At 43.8% G+C, this 20,391-nt stretch overlaps 1 protein-coding gene across 1 annotated transcript in view; it reads left to right on the top strand.

Annotated features, from left to right (window-relative positions):
- LASP1 (LIM and SH3 protein 1) overlaps positions 1–20,391 on the top strand; it is a 49,061-nt gene that overhangs the window by 24,688 nt on the left and 3,982 nt on the right. The window contains exons 3-6 of the mRNA XM_082194533.1: positions 931–1,015; positions 11,271–11,378; positions 17,910–18,075; positions 19,483–19,586. Coding sequence (XP_082050659.1) covers positions 931–1,015; positions 11,271–11,378; positions 17,910–18,075; positions 19,483–19,586 — 463 coding nt within the window. The remainder of the gene's footprint in view (positions 1–930; positions 1,016–11,270; positions 11,379–17,909; positions 18,076–19,482; positions 19,587–20,391) is intronic.

The raw sequence follows: 20,391 nt of genomic DNA, 5'->3' as shown, positions 1-20,391 counted from the left end.
TGTTCCAGAAAATCTAGGTTCCTCACAGTACAGTGGCACAAATATGTGCCCCACTGCTAATAAGGAGGAAAATGCTATGAAAGCGAAATTTATGGATTAAAGTTTGAAATGTATAGGGATTTGCCAAGCACCTTAGATATATATGAAACAGGTCCCCTGTTGAGCTCTCTGATTTGTTGGCTCTTCTGGAGGAAGAATCACATGATAGTTTTATGCTCATGGAAGCTAAATTCATGATACTGTACTAGCTTAGCCTTATGCACATCTTCAGTGGTTTTGCACATAGAGCCCCCTCTGAATTCATGGACCAATGCTTAACTTAGCTACCAAACAGCAGGGATTAGGGAAGCATTACAGGTTGTTTGACAAATTTTGACTGACCTGATTTGTCCCAGTTGCCCCCCAGCTACTTTTACACTTGCCTCTTAAGGTAGGCAATGGACAATTGCATCTAAATTTGGATATATTTAAATGAGCTAAATTGTGGGGAGAGGCATAAGTACAAAACTTGCCAACTAAGAGTATAGTTTTCACAAGGTATCTGTGCAGGAATACATTTTATCTGCTCTTACTTCCTTCCCTATGCCCTGGATTTTGGTACACTGTAGCTGAGCCAATTCAGTGATGTCACAGAAGCTACGTCAAAATTTTCCTTTAGGTTTTTGCGTCATTCCTATCAATCTTCCACAGTACTAAAGACAGTTGCAGTATAGCAGCATCCATTATATTAGGTGGACAGAGGCACCTTGAACAGCTGAGTAAAATCCACAATTGGTCTGTTTAGGAGCAAGATCATAGTGACACAAACTGGGGGGGGGGGGGCAGATGATATGTATAGAGACTGTGCTGGTGTTGGTTTCATCTAATCTGGCCAAACCAGGTTAAGAATGATTCCTTTTTAACACAGCCTATTTTTTCCCCTCTTTGCAGACACTACCCAAAGCAGTCCTTCACTATGGTGGCAGACACTCCAGAAAACCTGCGCCTTAAACAGCAGAGCGAGCTTCAGAGTCAAGTAAGACTATAAAAGTTTCTTCACATGTTGCCTACTGCTATATTCTCTCAGTTACAGTATTTTCCTCAGTGGTCTTCTGGAAACAGCACCCAAAGAGGATGTGTGTATATTCAACCTCTTTTAAAAATAGAACTCTCTCCTTAGCTGTCAGAAAGGAAAACTACTAAAATATTGCCTGAGGAAATGAAATTATCAAAGCTGAAATGAAATTAACAAGCTCTGACAAGCATCCCCCCTACAAACAGATGATATTTATGATACAATAATTGATGGACAAGAATTTGAAGCGCCAATAAAGAAGAAGAAGCAGCAGCTGAGGAATCTGGAGAAGTGGAAGGACTTGCAGATTAAAATGTACCCAATAAAACCGCTCAGTGAAAAAGTGCAGGCTGCAAGTGTGCAGTAATTAGGTGAGCAAATAAGTTGTGGTGTAGCACACAAGCCAAGCACTCTAGAATATTATAGTCAAGATGGGGATAAGATGAAGGCGGAGCAGTATGGCCAGAAATTAAGTGGCATTGGGAGATGAGATCAAGGAGTTTCATACCCTGAACAAAGTACTGGCTGCCATAGTCAACTCTGAGGACTACAGGACACAAATTATTTTTCACATAGCACTCTCTATCATGATCATAATGGCACCTCAGGATGCATCTCATCCTTTAGCCTTCACTGTAAGTGGGTAGACAAATAATCTGCTGCACAGGTTTGTTGGAAGGCTGGGCAAATGATTGGAAAGCTCTTTGCCTGCCGGAAGTGCCAGAGAAGGTTACTAGTGCAAGAATAGAATCTGGGATGTTGTACATTGTGTATAACATCAGTGAGGGACCTTTAGCTCATGGGCCTAATTAGTGCTAATTTGGCCCATGAAGCCGCTTCCCCCAAACTGCACGTACCTGATGTTATATGTGATGTCAGGTGTGGGGCAGGTAAGTATGCAGCTGCAAAGGAACTATCAAGAGCATACTTTCAGTTTCCGATGGTTCCTTGGCAAAGCAGAAAACCCTGATTGATCAGCTGGTCGATGCTCACAGTGAGCCCCATTTGCAGATACAGTTTGAATTCAAACCATGCCTGCAAGCAGTTTTCTCTGTGGATCAGTTTTGAAGCCATCTTTGTAAATCTGCAGAGCAAAATGTCCGTTTATAGGCATACTTTGAATCTCAACCAGTGCTTGCTGTCGGTGGCAGTCAACTAATTGTCTGGATAGTGAGCCCAGTTCCCTAGTGCATAGTATGCTTAATGACGTTTAGTCGAGGAGGAGTGGGCAGGGTGCATAGAGTATCTACTTGGTAGAGGAGGGAAACATTCTTCCCTGTGAGTGGGTGACAACAACCGCCTAAAAGAAAAGCAGTTATCCTGGAATGTCCAACTAGAGGGTGCTGCTTAGTGCTTTAAAAATTAATAGTGACAGTTTATTATCGGTATCTCTCCCTCTGAGGGGTGTGATAATTTATCCTGTCCCATGCCCTACTTGACTAGGAATTGTTATGAGCCACAAGAAACATTGGATAGCTTGAAGAGGGGGGAAACATGTTGTGTTGAAGCTTTTAATGTGATCCTGCTACAGAATTTGATGCTTAGATATGATGGTATGAGATTGTAGATTCTCTTGATATATCTGCACACAAATATATCTTGTCCTTCTTTGTAATTGTTTTAATGCTATTTTTTTTTTGGTCTAGATTGCTCGGTATTTGGGAATTTGTATGCTACTCTAACTTAGGGTTCAGTCAACCATTAGGGCAGTGATTGCCAACCAGTTGTCATGTGAATAGCTTTGGAGGGGGTGGTTGAAATGGCAGGCACTTCTTCACTGGTAAATAGGCCTTTCAGAGGGGGTGCACAGTGTGTAATTAAGAGAGATGGACAAAGAGATTTGTGTGGCTTGTGTGGTTTGTATGAGTAACTGAGAAGGCGGTATACCGTATATGTGGTCTGTGAGAGGGAGAGAAGCACTTGGAAGAGAGAGGGAGAGGTACATATGTGAAGTGCATTAATGTATGAGAGAGAAATACATGTGTGTGCTGTGATCAACATGTATCCTGGTACAGTCAAACCTCGGTTCCTGAACGGCTCCGTTTTGGAACGTTTCAGCTCCCGAACGCTGAAAACCTGAAAGTACAGTGGTACCTCGGGTTACAGACACTTCAGGTTACAGATTCCACTAACCCAGAAATATTACCTCTGGTTAAGAACTTTGCTTCAGGATGAGAACAGAAATCGTGCAGTGGCAGCGCAGTGGCAGCGGGAGGCCCCATTAGCTAAAGTGGTGCTTCAGGTTAAGAACAGTTTCGGGTTAAGAACAGACCTCCAGAATGAATTAAGTTCTTAACTCAAGGTACCACTGTAAATGCTCTGGTTTTCGAGCATTTTTCGGAAGCCTAACATCCGACGCAGCTTCCACTTGAGTACAGGAAGCTCTTGGAACCAATTGGTAGCCATGCCTCGGTTGTCAAGCATTTCGGAAGCCGAACGGGCTTCCAGAACGATTTGACAAGTGAGGTTTGACTGTACAGTTGTACCTTGGACCCTGAATGCCTTGGTACTCAGATGTTTTGGCTCCCAAATGCCGCAAACCTGGAAGTGGGTGTTGCGGTTTGCGAACATTCTTTGGAACCCGAACATCCAGCGGGGCTTCCGCAGCTTCCGATATCAGAAGCTGCACTTTGGTTTCCAAACATTTTGGAAGTCAAAGGGACTTCCGGAATGGATTCCATTCGACTTCCAAGGTACAACTGTACTAAAGAAAGCTCCCTGTTGGATGGCAACTGTGTGTATCTGTGTAATGTATGACTCCCACAGTCAGGACCAACAGGACATAGGTGACTTCCCACAGCAATCATGATATTTTCTGGGGGCAGCGGAGTAATCAAGCACCTATGACTTTTGCTCTTAAGTTGTGTTATGCCACATCCCCATGGCAGCCATTTTGTGACCAGTGCCCACAGCACCGTCTCAAAATTCAGAACATGTCTACTGCTTCAAAAAGGACGGCAGGCCCTTTATTAGGCAAAGTTAAATAAATAGGGTTCCACAATGGCTTAGGTAGGTTGTTTTTCTTCAGCTGCTTAATCTCTCCCTTGTCATTTTCAATCCCTGACTGGACTTCTTTCCCCCAAATCGCTGTTTTTCTTATCTTAACCTTGATCTCAAAGTCATCTGAAAGAGGGTCACACAGTGCCATGTTTAGCAGAGGTAGCAGACATTCGACCTAAATGCTATTGATTGTGGATTGCAATCAGGAGGTCTTTCAGCAGTTTGTGTGTGTTTTAATGCTGAAGTTCTTGAGGTGTTACTTTTTGTGCAGCTGTACTTTTTGGAACGGTCTTGCTCTGGGTTCCTCTAGCTAGAAATCCTCTTTGCTGAGCCCACATTTTTGTACTGAGGCAGGTAATCTGACTTCTAAGGTGGGAATGTTGTTGTTTCTTATACCACTTACTTGCTAAAATGGTTTCTAAGCAGTTATAAAAATATATCAGCCCACAATCAAAATATGCAATAAAACCATTTTATTAAAACATTGAAAACATTCATAATAAAATGCACAATAAAACCTGTTAAAATAGCAATTAAAATAATTAGATCAGGGTGTTCAGGTCAGGAGATCAGGGGAATGCACTTTAGAAGACAAGCCTGTGTAGTTTTTTGCAAGGCAGCTTGTGAGAGGGAGGCCATCAAGGAATGGTTCTTTTTCTCCTCCTCATGCCATGTGAGAGACGAGGAGGCTGCCAACTTGATTGCATGTTGCCAGTTAACTGCTCTCTGAATTTGTAGCCTCATCTAGATGGGAGTGCTGTTTTTCTCTAGGAAGTCTGATGTGCCCCCTTTCTGTTTTAATCTGCCACCTGGGGAGGCTAGGTTTTGATTTCATCATCTGTACCCAATTGTAGTGGCTTCAGGGAATGAAGGATGCACAGCTAAGTGCCAAGATGTTCTCTTAGAGGAGAGCTTTGTATAGCCTAACAAAGTGACCCAGAAGTTTCTGTTCCGGATGCCCAGAGCCCAAGGTCTAGTGTGGAATGACTCAGTACTTGAATCTGCTGTGTGGTGCCTGTTCTTAGTGTTGCAATCTCTTATCTAAAAGCAACTCAACTATTAGAAAATTCATGGGAAGTTTTAATTTTTTACCCTTTTGGACAGCAGTGTGAAGGTTGTTAAAACATTTCAGCAGAGCACATAGCATTAGATTGAAAATGATCACTCATACTCTTCTTCCCTACTCCCCCCACACACGTATATCTTCTCTAACTGAAGAATAGTAGAACTCACTGTTTTTGTTTTTGTTTTTTATTTCTTCTACAAAATACAATGTTATCAAACAGGATCTGGGGGCAATATACTTAATCCATATACAATTATAGATCACTGTTTAACAAATATAAAATAAAGCCAAAATTAACAAACCATAGGTATGTGAATGTGTGGAAGGTAGCAAATTATAGTGACTATTATGTCTATGTTATAAATCAGTGATGACCAAACTTGGCCCTCCAGCTGTTTTGGGACCACAACTCCCATCATCCCTAGCTTAACAGGACCAGTGGTCAGGGATGATGGGAATTCTAGTCCCAAAGCAGCTGGAGGACCAAGTTTGGCCATCACTGTTTATAAATGGTTGTAGTTGCTATTTCTACACATTCACATACATGTGGCTGCACTGTTCTTACATTTTTAGTTTTATATTACTGTTCCTCAGTACATGGGCCCTTGCACACATTAGGCCTTCTGAGCCTTTTATTCCTTTTCATTTTCTGTGTTCCATATATTTTGCTGCTTGGGGTAGCAGTAAAACCTTGTCTTCTTCACATTATTTTCTTCTAATGGCCTTATGTGTGAGCATATTGGGGAACACAAAACCACTATGAGTTGGAGTTGGCACAGGGGAGGTGGTAGCCTTGAAGTGTTAGGTCAGGAGGTGGACTGAGCTGCCCCACAGGTGAAATAGCGTTGTGTTGTAAGTTTGCTGGCTGAGGCAGATAGCTCTAGGTTTGCTTTTTGTGTGAGAGGAATTCTAGAAACCGCTGGATGCAAAAGTGGCTTAGTTCTTGCCAGAGGGTTTAGACCTTTTTGTCCACTTGTCCATCTGGTAGCTCCTACTAGACCTCCCCCAAGGGCATCTAGGGCAGAAATAACCACACTGAAGGCCCTCCCACATACCTCTGTGAGTTCTGTGTATTTATTTTGAGTAGCCAAGAAGGCGTAGCTAGTTCCGATAGCTTGCCAGAAGCACACAATTACTTTCTGTGTGAGTAAACAAGTCCACCAGTTGGACTAATTTTAACGCCTTCAGCCCACATATGACCATGAAATAAGAGGGCTTATTTCCTGTGGCTTGGCTTTCTCATGTGTTGAAAATAGTACCTTGCGGGGAGTGGGGAATCTCAATCCTTCTTGGGGGTAAATGTTTCTGTAAAAATGAGAGCATGTGAAGTAGGGGATATTCTCTGTAAGAGAATTAAGGCAGTTTGCCTTTGTTCAGGTGAAGGCAGCCATTAATATATTTTGACTTTCCTAGTTTTTAGTACAGACTTTGGGTTTTTTTATGAAAAGATAAACCTGTATTGTGTTATTTAGAGCAAAAGAACAGAAAAGCAGAATGGCTTACTGCTTGTTAAACTCTTTTTTTCTTTTTGCATATTGTCACTGTAGTATCGGAACAGCCCTGTCAGTATACTCTGCGTGACTAAAAAACACACAAAAATCTGTACCAGGGAAAGCTGGAGGCTACAACCAGTGATAGAAACTCAGCTACACAATTTAGGCGCCAAATGGCTCCTTAAACCAGGGTTACAGACACCAAAACGGAATGCCTAGTTGTCATTTTTGGGTCAAACTGCTGGAAGGTCCTATTTTTCAATACAGTGGTACCTCAGGTTAAGAGCTTAATTCATTCTGGAGGTCCGTTCATAACGTGAAACTGTTCTTAACCTGAGGTACCACTTTAGCTAATGGGGCCTCCTGCTGCCGCCGTGTGATTTCTGTTCTCATCCTGAAGCAAAGTTCTTAACCTGAGGTACTATTTCTGGGTTAGTGGAGTCTGTAACCTGAAGCGTCTGTAACCCGAGGTACCACTATACAACTTTTTGGTTCCTGAAATTCAGTGTGATTGTGCAGATAAAATATAACAGATAGAATTCTACAGGATGTGTAACTACTGTGTGAAAACAGTCAAGGTCTACGGATCCCCAGGCATGCACTTCCAGATAGTGGAGACATCAGGTGCCATCCTGGCGCCCAGGCATCTTCGCATGGTTGCAAGTGGCCAGGTGCAAAATGTGCCTTGGCACCTGGTGAATTTCAAACGCTGGCTACAATCTTTGTGAACCTTGGAAACTTACACATGTGTTCATTTTGCAGGGTTCATTCTGCTTGTTCTAGGGAAATCTTCAGACCACCCAACTGAGTTTGATACTTCCCAAAATTTCAAGCATGTTATTTAATTAAGAGCTAGAAGCTTGATTTTCTTTTTTAATGAAGGTTCAGATTGTCAAGATGGTGATTTGTGGCCAGTACCCAGTTATGAACTGGTGGAGACAATTGAAGATGGCCACTTATTCTGGAGCTGACTGGGGTTAATTTTAGAACTGTTCTGGGGCAAGGGGACTGTAGTCATGGCTTGGTTAAACTTCCATAGCTCTTTAACTGGTGTGACTAACTGGGCGGAAAATGCATACTTTTTGATCTGGTGAATAGAATCGCTTCTTTACTGAGACTGGTTGATGACTTCTAGTCTTCTCTTCTTCTGGCTGCCCCACTGTGTTCCCGCTTTCTTGTTGTCTTCCACCCTCACAGTCCTTTTTAGCAACTCATAATAGCCCAGCATTGAGCAGGACATGGGAAAAAGCTAACCAGTTTGCCTGACTCACTCATGTCTGGCCTTCCGTAAGCATCAGAACTGAGTTGATTCCAGCTGAGTGCCCATAAAAGGACAGAAAAAACTGAAAGCCTGCCTTGTCTGAGCACTTCCTCTGCATGTAGCACTCTGTTGCTTCACTTTCTGGTGTGCAAAAGAAATGTCTCCCTTTGCGCACAGTCTGCAAAACTTCAGCAGGGATCACACTTCTGTGTTGAATTCTCAGTTATAATTGATACAGTAGCCCTTTTACAAGGCACATTTTAATCCTTTCTCTAATTCTCACAACTCTGGGAGATTTGATTTCTGATTTTACAGATAGAGTCAGGAACTCATTGTATTATTAGCCTTATGTCAGTGAGTTTGTGCCTGAGTTGCATTTTGATGATAGAGGTGCAAGGTCAAGACAAGGGGAAATTCTTTGCTTCCATCCCCGGCTGTTCATGGTGAAAATAGACGTTAATGGAATAAAATAGTGGGATGGAATTCTTAAGCAATACCTACCAATACATTCACTAAGTGGCAGAAGCAGTTGGTGGGCTGGCTGGCTACCGAGCCAGTTCAAACCACTTTGCAGTCCTCCTCCCTCCTCATTTTCAGATATATCACGACAGTGTATCACAATGTTTCGCTGGTGATACATCACAATGTTGAAAAGCAGATATTGCCCAGCCCCAGCAGGTGAGACTCAGCTCACCTTGCAGAAGAGAAGTTGGCAATTGTTTTACATCATACTGGAATGTTGAATTGTTATGCCTAGATAACTGTCTTCTGTGTTAACCCAGGTGAGGTTGAGTCCAAGCGGCAGCTGGAAGTCTTCTGATGTTTGGAAATAGTTATCTTGGTAACTTTGGACTAACATGGGTCAGTGTAGCAGTAAGCAACCCTGTAAGGTTTTTTTCCCCAAAAAGCTCGGCCGCAGGCAGAATTCAAAGGAGCCAAATTTCAGAATTCTGCAGAGCAGCTGGCTACTGCGCCAGTGCATAACTGATTGTGGTAACTGATGTTCGCACTGTGCACATATACTTGTAAGGCAGCATGCTCTACATATATTGGCTCCTTATGTATATTGTCAGAACTTTGCATATTGTACCAACCTAAGGCATCATATTTTCATTTTGCCTACACCACATAGCCTGCCTTTGGGACCAATGTGGCAGCCATCACCTACAGAATTTTTAACACTTAGTACAATTGCAAACAAACAAGTGGTTTTTTTTAGACTTCTTGCACTGGCAAGTAGTTCTCCTGAAGCAGCTCTTACATTGCTACTAGGCTATGCACAACTTGGCACACCCCTGAGAACGATCCCTCATGGCTTGCTAAAATTGCAGTCATTTATGTCTCTGTCCCTGTTAACCCCACACTACTCTTCTGTATTGGCATGCTCTATTTATTTGAAGTTTCTCAACCATTTGAGATCTAGGAAGCTGCTTGCAGCTGTGGCTGTCTCTCCACAGCCTATGAGAACAAGGCTCCCTCTCTTCTTTTCCATTCTGGCTCCCATTGGGACTGCCAGTGAAGCTGTTCGCATCCACCAAGCAGATGATTTTAGGGTTTTTGTCCTTGCTTGGAGGACAGAGTTGAATTATTGGGTAAAGAATTATATTGTATCTTTATTTTTGAGTTTCACGGAAAGTGTCATCAGCCAGAAGCATTCAAGAAAATCAAACTTAGGGGATGGACAAAACTGAGTCCATAAAATTCATTCTAATTATTTTATAACTCTTGTCTGTTGTGGGGCCAACATGGCAGCCACTGTGACACATGCATATATAACATTCTGGCCAGGATAAGAAATCTTTAAGTGAAGAGAGTCTTAAAACTTCATTATCTTACATATATGTCTGTCTGTAGGCATTATTCAGGCTTATGTTAAGACAATCAATTATTTGATCAGTTAGTAGGCAGAAATGAGGAGGAATTTTATTTAAAATATATCACATAGGCCAGTCAGCTTCTTTGAAACAAATATTTGTTTTTGCTTGGGGTTTTGCTTGTGTCCAGTTTGCCTCCACTATGGAACTTGTTGCCACAGGAGGTGGCAATGGCCACCAGCTTGGATGGTTTTAAAAGAAGATGGGACCAATTCATTGAGGAGAGGGCTATCAATGGCCACTAGCCACAATGGCTATGCTCTGCCACCACAGTTTGAAGCTGCAATGTTTCTGAATACCAGTTGCTGGAAACCACAGGAGGAGAGAATGCTCTTGTGCTCAAATCCTTCTTGTTGGTTTCACTCAGGCATCTGATTGGCCACTGTGAGAGCAGGATGCTGGTCTAGATGACCCATTGGCCTGATCCAGCAGGCTCTGGTTTTCCCATAAAACCTGTTTCATATGATCATATGGTTCAGACTGAAACCTCCCAGCAATCTTTGATCAGCATTTGTGAGTTGCAAACGTTTTGAGAAGTGTTCTGCGTGAGCCCAGGGTATCAACAACTTTTATTTCAAGCAAACATAAAGAGGAGAAAACTTTCCAGATGTCTCCATACTGGAACTTGATCTGAGCCTCTGCACTCTTGTTGGGTAGCTTGAGATAAGAGTTCATGAAATGGTGTTTTTTAGGGAGATTTAAACCACCAAGAACCTTGCTGGATAAAATACCCTCTGCATTTGCCTTTGCCATGTCTATTTTTAGATAGCTGAAGCACATATTAGACAGTATTTTGGGGCCTGATGTCCTGATAGCTGTAAATTTCTATCAATCTTGATGGCATTGGAAGATGATACAGAACACCACTGTACCATATGTCTGTATTAGAGACTCACAGGATAGTTGATGTTGACATATTCGAGAAGCATAGAACAGAATTTGTTGTGCTCATATTGCCAAATCATTTGGAGGTAGGTGGTAAATTTATATCCACTTAATGACCTGAGCCTATAGGTATGTTTATACAGTGGGGGGCAGTACTCTACAAATTCCAATGCCTTGCTGCACAACCTATTCTTTCCTTCCTTTGTCTATGTTGAGAGTCTCAGTTCTTTAAAGAGTGAAGATGGGGACTTCTTCCCACAGTTGTGTTGTGGTTCTGAAGTGCTCAGTGGACCTTGGGAGCAGTGCAGCTGTAGTGACAGTCATCCTTCCCTCTTCACACCCAAGCTTCCCTTCTGTTGTACTGCCTTTAGGAAGTTTTCGGAACACCTAAAAATGCACTGTGGGATGGATTAACTCCATCCTTCCACCCGAGGTTGGATGACTCTATGCTATACTTTCAGAGACAAAACCCTGCAAGGTCTTGAAACCCTGAGTTTTGGCGGACCGTTAGGTTTTCTTGCCATGGAGGTGTTCCACTTGCTGCCCCTGCAAGTCAGGGATTGTATTTTTTAAAGAAATTGCTGATAGTAGGAGAGTATTGTGATACATATATATGCTTCCTCATTCACATACACAGGTCCGCTACAAGGAGGAGTTCGAAAAGAATAAAGGGAAGGGCTTCAGCGTGGTGGCTGACACCCCGGAATTGCAGCGAATCAAGAAGACCCAGGATCAGATCAGTAATGTAAGCCACCCTGCATATTCTGTTTTCTGTCTGCATGTTTTAAACTGTTCAGCGTTGGTTTTCCCCTTGGCAGGTACTACTGCAGCACAGTTTTTGCTTTCAAAATCCCTGCTGCAAACCTCCCAAATTCTATAGTTGTTTTGAAACTGGGCAGTGTTGCAGAATTTTTCTCGCAGCCTTAGCCTTACTTGTTCTGTACAGCACAGAAAACAATACAGTTAAAGGTATTATCAAAAGTTTCAAATGCTGACAGTGAGTTTGTGTGTTACACAGAAGTGTCTTTTCTCTCTCTCTCTTTATTGCAAATAGTATAAAAATACTTGAGTTTTATCATGTTGGAATATAATATAAAAACAGGAAGTATATACACTATTTCAACAATATTTCTTAAGACCATTCAGCATCTTAATTTATATTCTAGAAAGGCTTGGTGCTTTAGAAAATCTAGATTGTACCTATTTCTGAGAACTTGATAAAAGAAGACCACTTTATGCAAAAAGTCTTAATTGTTAACAGCATGTGTTGGTTTTTCCTAAGGAAAAATAAAATACCCACGCTGGTGATCGCTCACTACATTGAATTTTTCTTTGAAACAAAGGAATAGGAAGTGGGTGGGTTTAAGCAGGAACTGTGGACTCAGGTTACTAAATGTCCAGTGTTGCTGAAGGACTGGGTTACATAACTGTTTCCTCCCACATACAACTTACTAAACAATTTCACCAAGGCATAGAAAGAAAATATCTGGCAAGAAATATAAACTAATTTTTGGATCTTGACTACTTTCTTTTCCTGCAGGCAGAGTAGAATTTGAACTTGTAGTATACAAATGATAGGAATCTTGGAGGCAGTCAGTTCTACCAACGAGAAGAAGTGAAGTACTTTTTCTGAGTCAGGTACCATTCTCTGAATAGCCCTAATGTCTCCCAGACCTCTTTCCCTTGAATTTGCCTGTAAATTATTTACCAGCCTCCAGGGGTTTTTTGGCCAGGAGGGCTTGAAATGTTTTTTTCCCCTCCTGAGGGCTGAACCTTGCTGAACCAACAGCATAGCCTGGAACATTTTTACTGTTTGAGCTCTCACTTCTCCTCCCCTGTGCTATGAGTGATTTGCAAAATGAGGAAACAGTAGCAGAACTTGACCTGCTTCTCAGAAAAACACCGTCCATGAGACCTTGAACTAAACATCTTGTGACTGTTCCACAACAGGATATAGTAATCAACCATATGTAGCTGAAGAATAAGACTACAGGGATCCATGAATCCAAATTCTCCCATAGGCAAACTGAGTAGCTGTGGCTTAACCCTGCTGTATTGTGTCTCAAGCCAATGCAGGGGGGCCTTCTTGCACTCAGGATTGTGGGTGCCTGCCACTGCAATGCGGCCACCTGCCGGCTTTTCTCATTGACTTTGTGGGTACCTGGCCCCCAGTTATATTATTGTGGGTGCCCAGGCACCCGCAGCTCCCTGGAGTTGGCTCCTATGAGCCAATGCAGGCACATTTCTCCCTCCCACTCTGAGACTGCCTACGTATTGTCATCTTTGGCTCTTTTCCCTCTTGACCTCTGTTCCACCCCCAGCTGCACACAGAGGGCTTCAGCAGCGCAGGCACTGGAGGATTCGAACCAGCTGCTAGCTTTCTTCCGTTAAGTATTCCTTCCATATGTGTTGGAAGGTACATGGGCCCAGCCTTCCCGGCACCTGCTCTTGCTGGAAGTTGTGATGGAATGGGACGGAGACAGCTTGACGCCTTGTAGAGAGCCAGTGGGAAGAGATGGCCAGTTTGATTTCCTCTTTCAGGAAAACAGGAAAAATTGTCTTATCTTCTTCCATGGATAAATTATATAGTTTTTAGTACATGATGTGGTCTACAACTCCTACCACACAACAGTTTTGAGGTTGGTGGGAGATGTTAACCCTAACTATACAGAGCTTCCAAATGGGGTGGAAGAAAACGTTCCAATTTCTGAATGCACCAATTAACAATGTGACCAGGCACCTGTGACTCTTTATACAGTCAAACCTCGCTTGTCGAACCTAATCCATTCTGGAAGCCTGTTTGGCTTCCAAAATGTTCAACAACCAAGGTGTGCGGCTTGGCTGCAGGAGCTTCCTGCACTCAAGCGGAAGCTGCATCGGAGGTTTGGCTTCCGAAAAACGTTCGAAAACCGGAGCATTTACTTCCAGGTTTTTGGTGTTCGGGAGCCGAAACGTTCCAAAACGGAGGCGTCCAGGGTCCGAGGTTTGACTGTAGTAGTTATTTATTATTCTCAAAGCCCAGTAAGAGGTTTTATTTCCATTTTACTAAGTGGGTAATGGTGGACAAAGCATGCAATTTTCTGAAGGCCACCCAGTAATTATTGTAATAAGGGAGTTGAACCCATGTACCCCAGTACCAAGCTGTGAGCACCATTTTTCACACTGATTTGGGTGGGTGAGACTGCACTAGGTGACTAAACCGATGGGAGCAGGGTCCTCCCTACAAGGAATTTACATACAGTAGGGGTGAAGAGTTTTGAAGATCAAAAACAAGGAAGTGACAAATAGCATAAAGTAAGCAAGGAGAATGTGAAATATCAAGACTTCCATGGTTAAAATTAAGTGTGTGGTGATTTCTTCTGTTTAATCCTAGCTGCAAAATACTTTTTTTGAGGTCTGTTGACTAATCTGGCCTTAATAATTTGCTTTGGCCATCTGGCGTGAGCTGGCGCTCTGGGGGTTAATTTGGGGGGGGGGAGCCCTGCAGGATGAGTTTAATCCCACAGGAATTCCCTTCCCAGGCCCTCTGCTCCACAGTCTCTTTTGCCAGACACACTTTGAGCTTTTAAGTACAGTAATTGCCATTTTCTGCTTTTTCCCCTCTTCGGTTGCAGACTCAGTTCTGTCCCCTCTTGGCTGCAAACCTCCCAGGTTTGCAATTGGATGTGTGTCTTGGGAAAGGGCTTGTCTGATGCTTATAGCAAAACCCACTTTGGCCTACACTCCTTAGAGAAACCTGTGGAAGCAACAAAACCACATGTGGGGCTGTCTCTGTAGATTCCAGCTTTTTTGCATGGTTTGCATGATCCTTAAGAGAGCCAGATACCTTGGAAAGGCTTTTTCCATCCTGTTAGGTGGATTTTTTTTTTTTTTTAGAGGAGGCAGTGGGCCACTGCTATATAAAGAGAAGTTAAAAGAATGGCTGTGTATATTCCTATAATGGCAGCAAAGATCATCTTTAATAAAATGTGAGTGGTGCCTGGCTAGTCCCTCTGAACCCCAAAAGGTGTGGAAAGTATATATTCACATGATGGGATGAGGTTTTGATCCTTATGCTCCCTAATCAAGCAGAGGATGCTCACCCAGATAAAGGCTCAGATCTATCCCTGCACAAAATGTGCCCTTATTCCACCTCCTTTACTCTTACCACTTCAGGTACCGTGTTGCTATGGAGGAAGATGAGGTGTAACATGTAATGGTGGAAGAATACCTAGGGTTGTTAGAGTTGTGACCGCAGATGTGATCACATGTAGGGAATTTGCAGCCAGACTTTGCCCTTGCTAAACACAACTGGAGATAGAGGACTGTTACCAATAGCAACCTTTCTTTGGCAGTGCAGGGTTTTCCCAAACGTTTATGATAGCTAGCTTCCTGTACGGCTGTGGGCATGCCGTAGACTGTAATGAGCATATCTTTAAACATACACAGAGAACCATACCCTCATCCATGAGTATTGTGTTTTATGCGGGGCTGCTCTGAGGTTGTGTTGGCGTTTGCTGTAGCAGGCCTTGCCAGCAGACCAAAGATGGGGGACCTCCAGCACACAGGCCATTTCCCTCCAACCATGCCCACATGTCAATCAGCTGACATCACTGAGTGATCATGCTGGATGCTGCTTCAGCAGCATATTTCCTGAAGGGAAATATCCTTGCCCCCCCCCATCAGCATTGACACATGGGTAACCTGTCAAAGTTTGCTTGTGGGTTGGGGGAGAGGGAGCGATCTGGTCCACCAGGCCACAAAAGTTCCTCATGTCTGAAGTAGAGGGTTGGTAGAGGGGTGCTTTGACTTTTAAGCATCTATTGAAAACTCTGTTATTCAGACAGGCCTTTGAAACATTAGTTTCTTTTTTCCAACCATTTTTTAAAATGCTTTATCAATATTACTGTAATTTTATATGCTGTATACCACCTTGCTGCATTTTATAAATATTTAAATAAAAACACTCAGAAGGGCTTCTTCCCAGGTAGAAAACTCAAGTTCCTCACTGGTTTAGGGCCCAACTTTTCTCACTTTAGATCTTAATTCTGGGGAACTGACCTTAATTACTGAAAAAGTCGTGATTAGATTTTGAGTGGGCAACATGTGCTCTGGTGTTGCCTCTTGCTTTGTCGGTAGGCTCTGGAAGGCTTGCCTGGTGGTGGTGGTAGCCGTGCTGCAAGCTACACTAGATGGCTGGGTTTACTGTATTGGCCCGAATATAAGCCGCACTTGCATATAAACCGCAGCCTTAAAATGCAAGGCTTATTTGCAGGTGTGGCCATCAAGCTGGTGCCGACGCTCAGCGTCCTGCTCTCCAAGCTGGTGCCCGCTGCCCCTGTTCAGGGTGGTAGTGCTGGGAGGCGGGTGCAGAGTGAGCTTGGAGTCGAGCGCCGGCTGCTTGGCGGTGTGCATGCTCCCTAGCTGGTTGGCCTGCACACGCTTGCCCCCTCCCCACCGCCAAGCAGCTAGGAGGTGGGCACCGCTTCCCCCTCCACCAAGCAGATAGGGAGTGCACACACTCCGCAACCACTTTCAGCAGCATATGGTAAAAAGTCGCAAATATAAGCCACACTTTAACTTTTCAGGGTCCGAAATTGGGGAAAGTGCGGCTTATATTCAGGCCAATACAGTACCTATTTTAATATCCCACAGTGCCCTAGACTCTAGGGGTGAGGAACTTCTGACCCTTTAAGCTGTCAGACATGGCCCACAAAGCCATTTTTAAAAAATGCCCATCTGCCACCAGCTGACGTCACTCAATCCAGATGATATCATTGGGGGGGGGGCACAGGATTTTATTCTGAATTCACTGTGTACACCAGTTCCCTTAGTGGGAACAGTAATGCACAGCTAAAGCATCAAGATTTAACTTCAGTTTATAAGCTGATGAGCAGGGGTTAAAGCAGGGGTGGGCAACCTAAGGCCCAGGGGCTGGATGTGGCCCAATCGCCTTCTCAATCCAGCCCGCAGACGGTCCAGGAATCAGTGTGTTTTTACAGGAGTAGAATGTGTGCTTTTATTTAAAATGCATCTCTGGGTTATTTGTGGGGCATAGGAATTCTCCCCCCCCCCAAAAAAAAAATATATAGTCCGGCCTGCCACATGGTCTGAGGAATGGTGGACCGGCCCACAGCTGAAAATGGTTGCTGACCCCTGGGTTAAAGCTTGCTCAGCATTTTGGCTGTGTGCCACTATTCCCCTGCTGGAGTTTGGTGCATGTACCCAAAGCTCATGACGGGGTCGTTTGAAAGCCCTTTTCAGACTGTCCTGTGTTGCTCTTTTAAACCTCTGGTTTTCAGACATTTCAGAGCAGTGCTGGGCTGTTTGCAAAAGACCTTTCAAGCTGCCCGATGCCGCATTTTGAAGTCATGACTGTCGGGGCTTCAAAGTACAGCGTTGTCTGATGTCACTATGACATCAGGTGGTTGTCAGGAGGGCAGTGGGGAGATAAAGATCTGACCCACCAGCCAAAAATGGGTCCCCAGGCCTGCTGTAAAGTGATACTGCATTGGGGAAAATGTAAATGGTGGCTAGACACTATAGTGCTGTTTGAAGTGCTAGGCCTGTAAAATTAAATGGAGGGCCAGGGGCAGGCATGGGTAGCAGGCCCTGGACGTTGCCCAAGGATGTTGACGCTGGCCCTGGCCCTGCATCTTCAGGTAGCAGGTGTTTAATGTCTGTACATCAAAAGCAGCTAAGATGCAGGAGCAAATAACCAACAGTAGTGATGACTTTGGTATTCCTGATTGTAAAATTTCTGTCTTACATCTACTGGATAAAAAAGCAGCTGAAATGTCTGGAGGGAGAGCCTAGCACTGAGCTTGGCGGTATGTGCCAAGCCATTCCTTTGCTTGTACTCTCCAGCCACAGGAGAAGGGGGAGGTAACAGTTTACAGTACATGAAGTGCTAGTTGTCCACTGCCACCTTCTGGTTTATATGCAGTGCTGCAGTGACTTCTCAGATGGGGAGGGAGGTTGAAGGGGGCGTTTCCGAAGAGAGAATGATAGGACTATATTACTGAGCCTTCCACCCTTGGGATTATCAGTTCATTCACTTGCAGCTTCCAGTTTACCATTCACAACCACTGAGTTTTATCTGGAATACTAGAGAGAGGGGTGAAAGCAGTGGAGACTGGGGGGGGGGGGGGAGAGAAGCCTTGCATTGTAAGAACTTTATAGACCAGGCAGAAAGGCACCTTCTGATTGTGTGGGGAATATATTAAACAACACCAAAACTTTCACACTATGTGTGTTATTGGTGCTGCTCTAATATCTTCTTCCCCTTCCTCTGCAGATAAAGTACCATGAAGAGTTTGAGAAGAGCAGGATGGGCGCACCTGGTGGAGAGGGAGGCGAATCGGAACGCCAGAACTCCCAGGAGGGCGCCAACTACAGGAGGCCAGTGGAGCAGCAGCCACCAGCACACCAGCAACCTCATCATGTCCAACCAAGTACTCCTGGTAATAAGTTGTGCTGGAGAAAAGGGTTGGGAAAATACCAGCAATCCACCCTACATACTTGAATGGGAGAGAAATCCAACAGTTTGACTCTGTTCACTGTGTGATGATAAGATAGTGCCTTTGTAAGGACCTATTAGAATGATTGAATTGCTTTTCTGATCAGGAAAATTCCATGGCAGTTAAGGAGATGGAGGGTGGGGCTTACGCTGAAGGTAGAATCAAAGTAGACTGAAAGGTAAGGCAGACATTACCGGAAAGAGAATATTCCAAGTCATGTCAGGTATTGTAGCTATCCATCTGCAGCTTCTACAAATGTACTATGCAACTGTGAATTGTAGTCCTAGCCAAATGTGGACAGCTGACAGAGTAATTGAGGGCTGAGAGTCTGAAATGAAAGAAACCACTTTAGACTAGGTCTGTCAGTATTGTGTGAGAGCTCTGGGGTAGGTGTATCTGCAGATGTGTGGGAAAGTATTAGGAGAAACCATTAATTCAAGAGACTACAGAAGAATGTGGAAGTGCTGAAAGTAACAAATTACAAGTGAAAATTGTCTGGACTCGCCAGTGTGGTGTAGTGGTTAAGAGCGGTAGTCTCGTAATCTGGGGAACTGGGTTCGTGTCTCCGCTCCTCCACATGCAGCTGCTGGGTGACCTTGGGCCAGTCACACTTCTCTGAAGTCTCTCAGCCCCACTCACTTCACAGAGTGTTTGTTGTGGGGGAGGAAGAAGGGAAAGGAGAATGTTAGCCACTTTGAGACTCCTTAAAGGGAGTGAAAGGCAGGATATCAAATCCAAACTCCTCTTCTTCTTCTTCTTCTTTCCTTTATTGAATTTATAGTTAGGCTATTTTATGATTATGCATTTAATAGCATGTTTTATGAGTGTTAGAATTTAGTATTTGTTAAAATTCATTCAAGGTTTGTTAGAGAATAATTTGATTGAATTTGATAGCATTTTGTTTAAGGAACAGGCAGGCTAAGATAGCTACTTGAACATTTTCTGGACCTTAGCAGCAAAATACAGAGTTCAATTTCCAAGGGTAAACTAAAAAGGGGGCAACACTGTGTGCTTTGCAAAGATAAAACAGTGATTTCTGCAACAAGGAGATGCCAAACTGCAGTCACTTCCAAACAACGTGCAGAAAGTTCTTGAGTGAAAAGGAACCCAACTAGTTTTTTCCACCAAAGCCAGTAAAGGCCTAGGAGGGAAGGCGGGGGGGGGGGAGCTCTTATGCTGTACCAGATTTATGTCTGGACAGTGGCTGTCAAATATTTCTACCTGTAACATTTACTCACTGCAGATTTACTCACCTGCAAAAATTCTGCATTGTTTCTTAAGGGTCTGAGGCAGGTTCTGCAGTTTCAATCTGGTCAATAGACAATTAACACTAATCTTTGTGTCCCACAGTTTACCACCACCAGCCACCAGCACAACCAGCCTCTCAGTCTTACAGCTACAAGGAACCAGCAGCACCTGTCTCAATACAGCGTAACGCCCCATCTGGCGGAGGGGTAAGTGTGATCTAGGAAGAAGGAAGAAATGAAACTGAAATGTTAATTAAACCTGGCCTTTTGAGGAAGTCTGCCTGCCTGCCTAGACATAGACAGACACAGACACAGACAGACAGACAGACAGACACACACACACACACACACACACACACACACGGATGCAAAAAGTACTATGTACTCTGATATACGTAGCCTGGCTCTTCCCTGTGAAATGTCCCATCTCTAAGGTTGAGTAGTGGGGAAGGCAGGAAAAAGTGTGCAGGCGTATATATAGCAGATGTCATCTGATTGGAAGTGAACAAAGTGCTTTACAGGTGCATTTGTGGGAAACCATGAAAAACAGGCCAAGAGATGGCAGTATCCTACCCTGAGCTGCCTGTTGGCTCTATGACTCTGCCCTATAGATACTGATCTGAAGCCACCGTTACACCTCAGTTTCCAGCCATTGAAACATTGTCTTTACAATGATGTGGCTGGAAAGGATCCTAAGAGAAGCTTTAAGTCCAGCCCTGTGTGTCAAGGTAAGATCCTTTGACCAAATCCCATCATACGTTGCAGATCAACTCACAGAACAGCATTCCATAAACCTAACCTGTGGAACAGATGGTTCCTGACCTTCCTTCAGTCTTGCTATGTATTGCATGTAATTAGTTTTATGTCCCGTTCTGTTAAGCCATCCTGGAAATGCCAGTTGACCACTGAAGGGGAAGGGTATAAATTTTAGAAATAAACTTGTAAAGCAGCAGGTTGGTGTTAACTCGGATTGCGCCACATGCCAGCATCAAACCTAAGTTTTTGTTGCCAC

The sequence above is a fragment of the Podarcis vaucheri genome, assembly GCF_965113315.1.
Source record: "Podarcis vaucheri genome assembly, chromosome: 13".
Classification (NCBI taxonomy): Eukaryota; Metazoa; Chordata; class Lepidosauria; order Squamata; family Lacertidae; genus Podarcis; species Podarcis vaucheri.
This window is presented reverse-complemented; position numbering and strand designations above follow the sequence as displayed.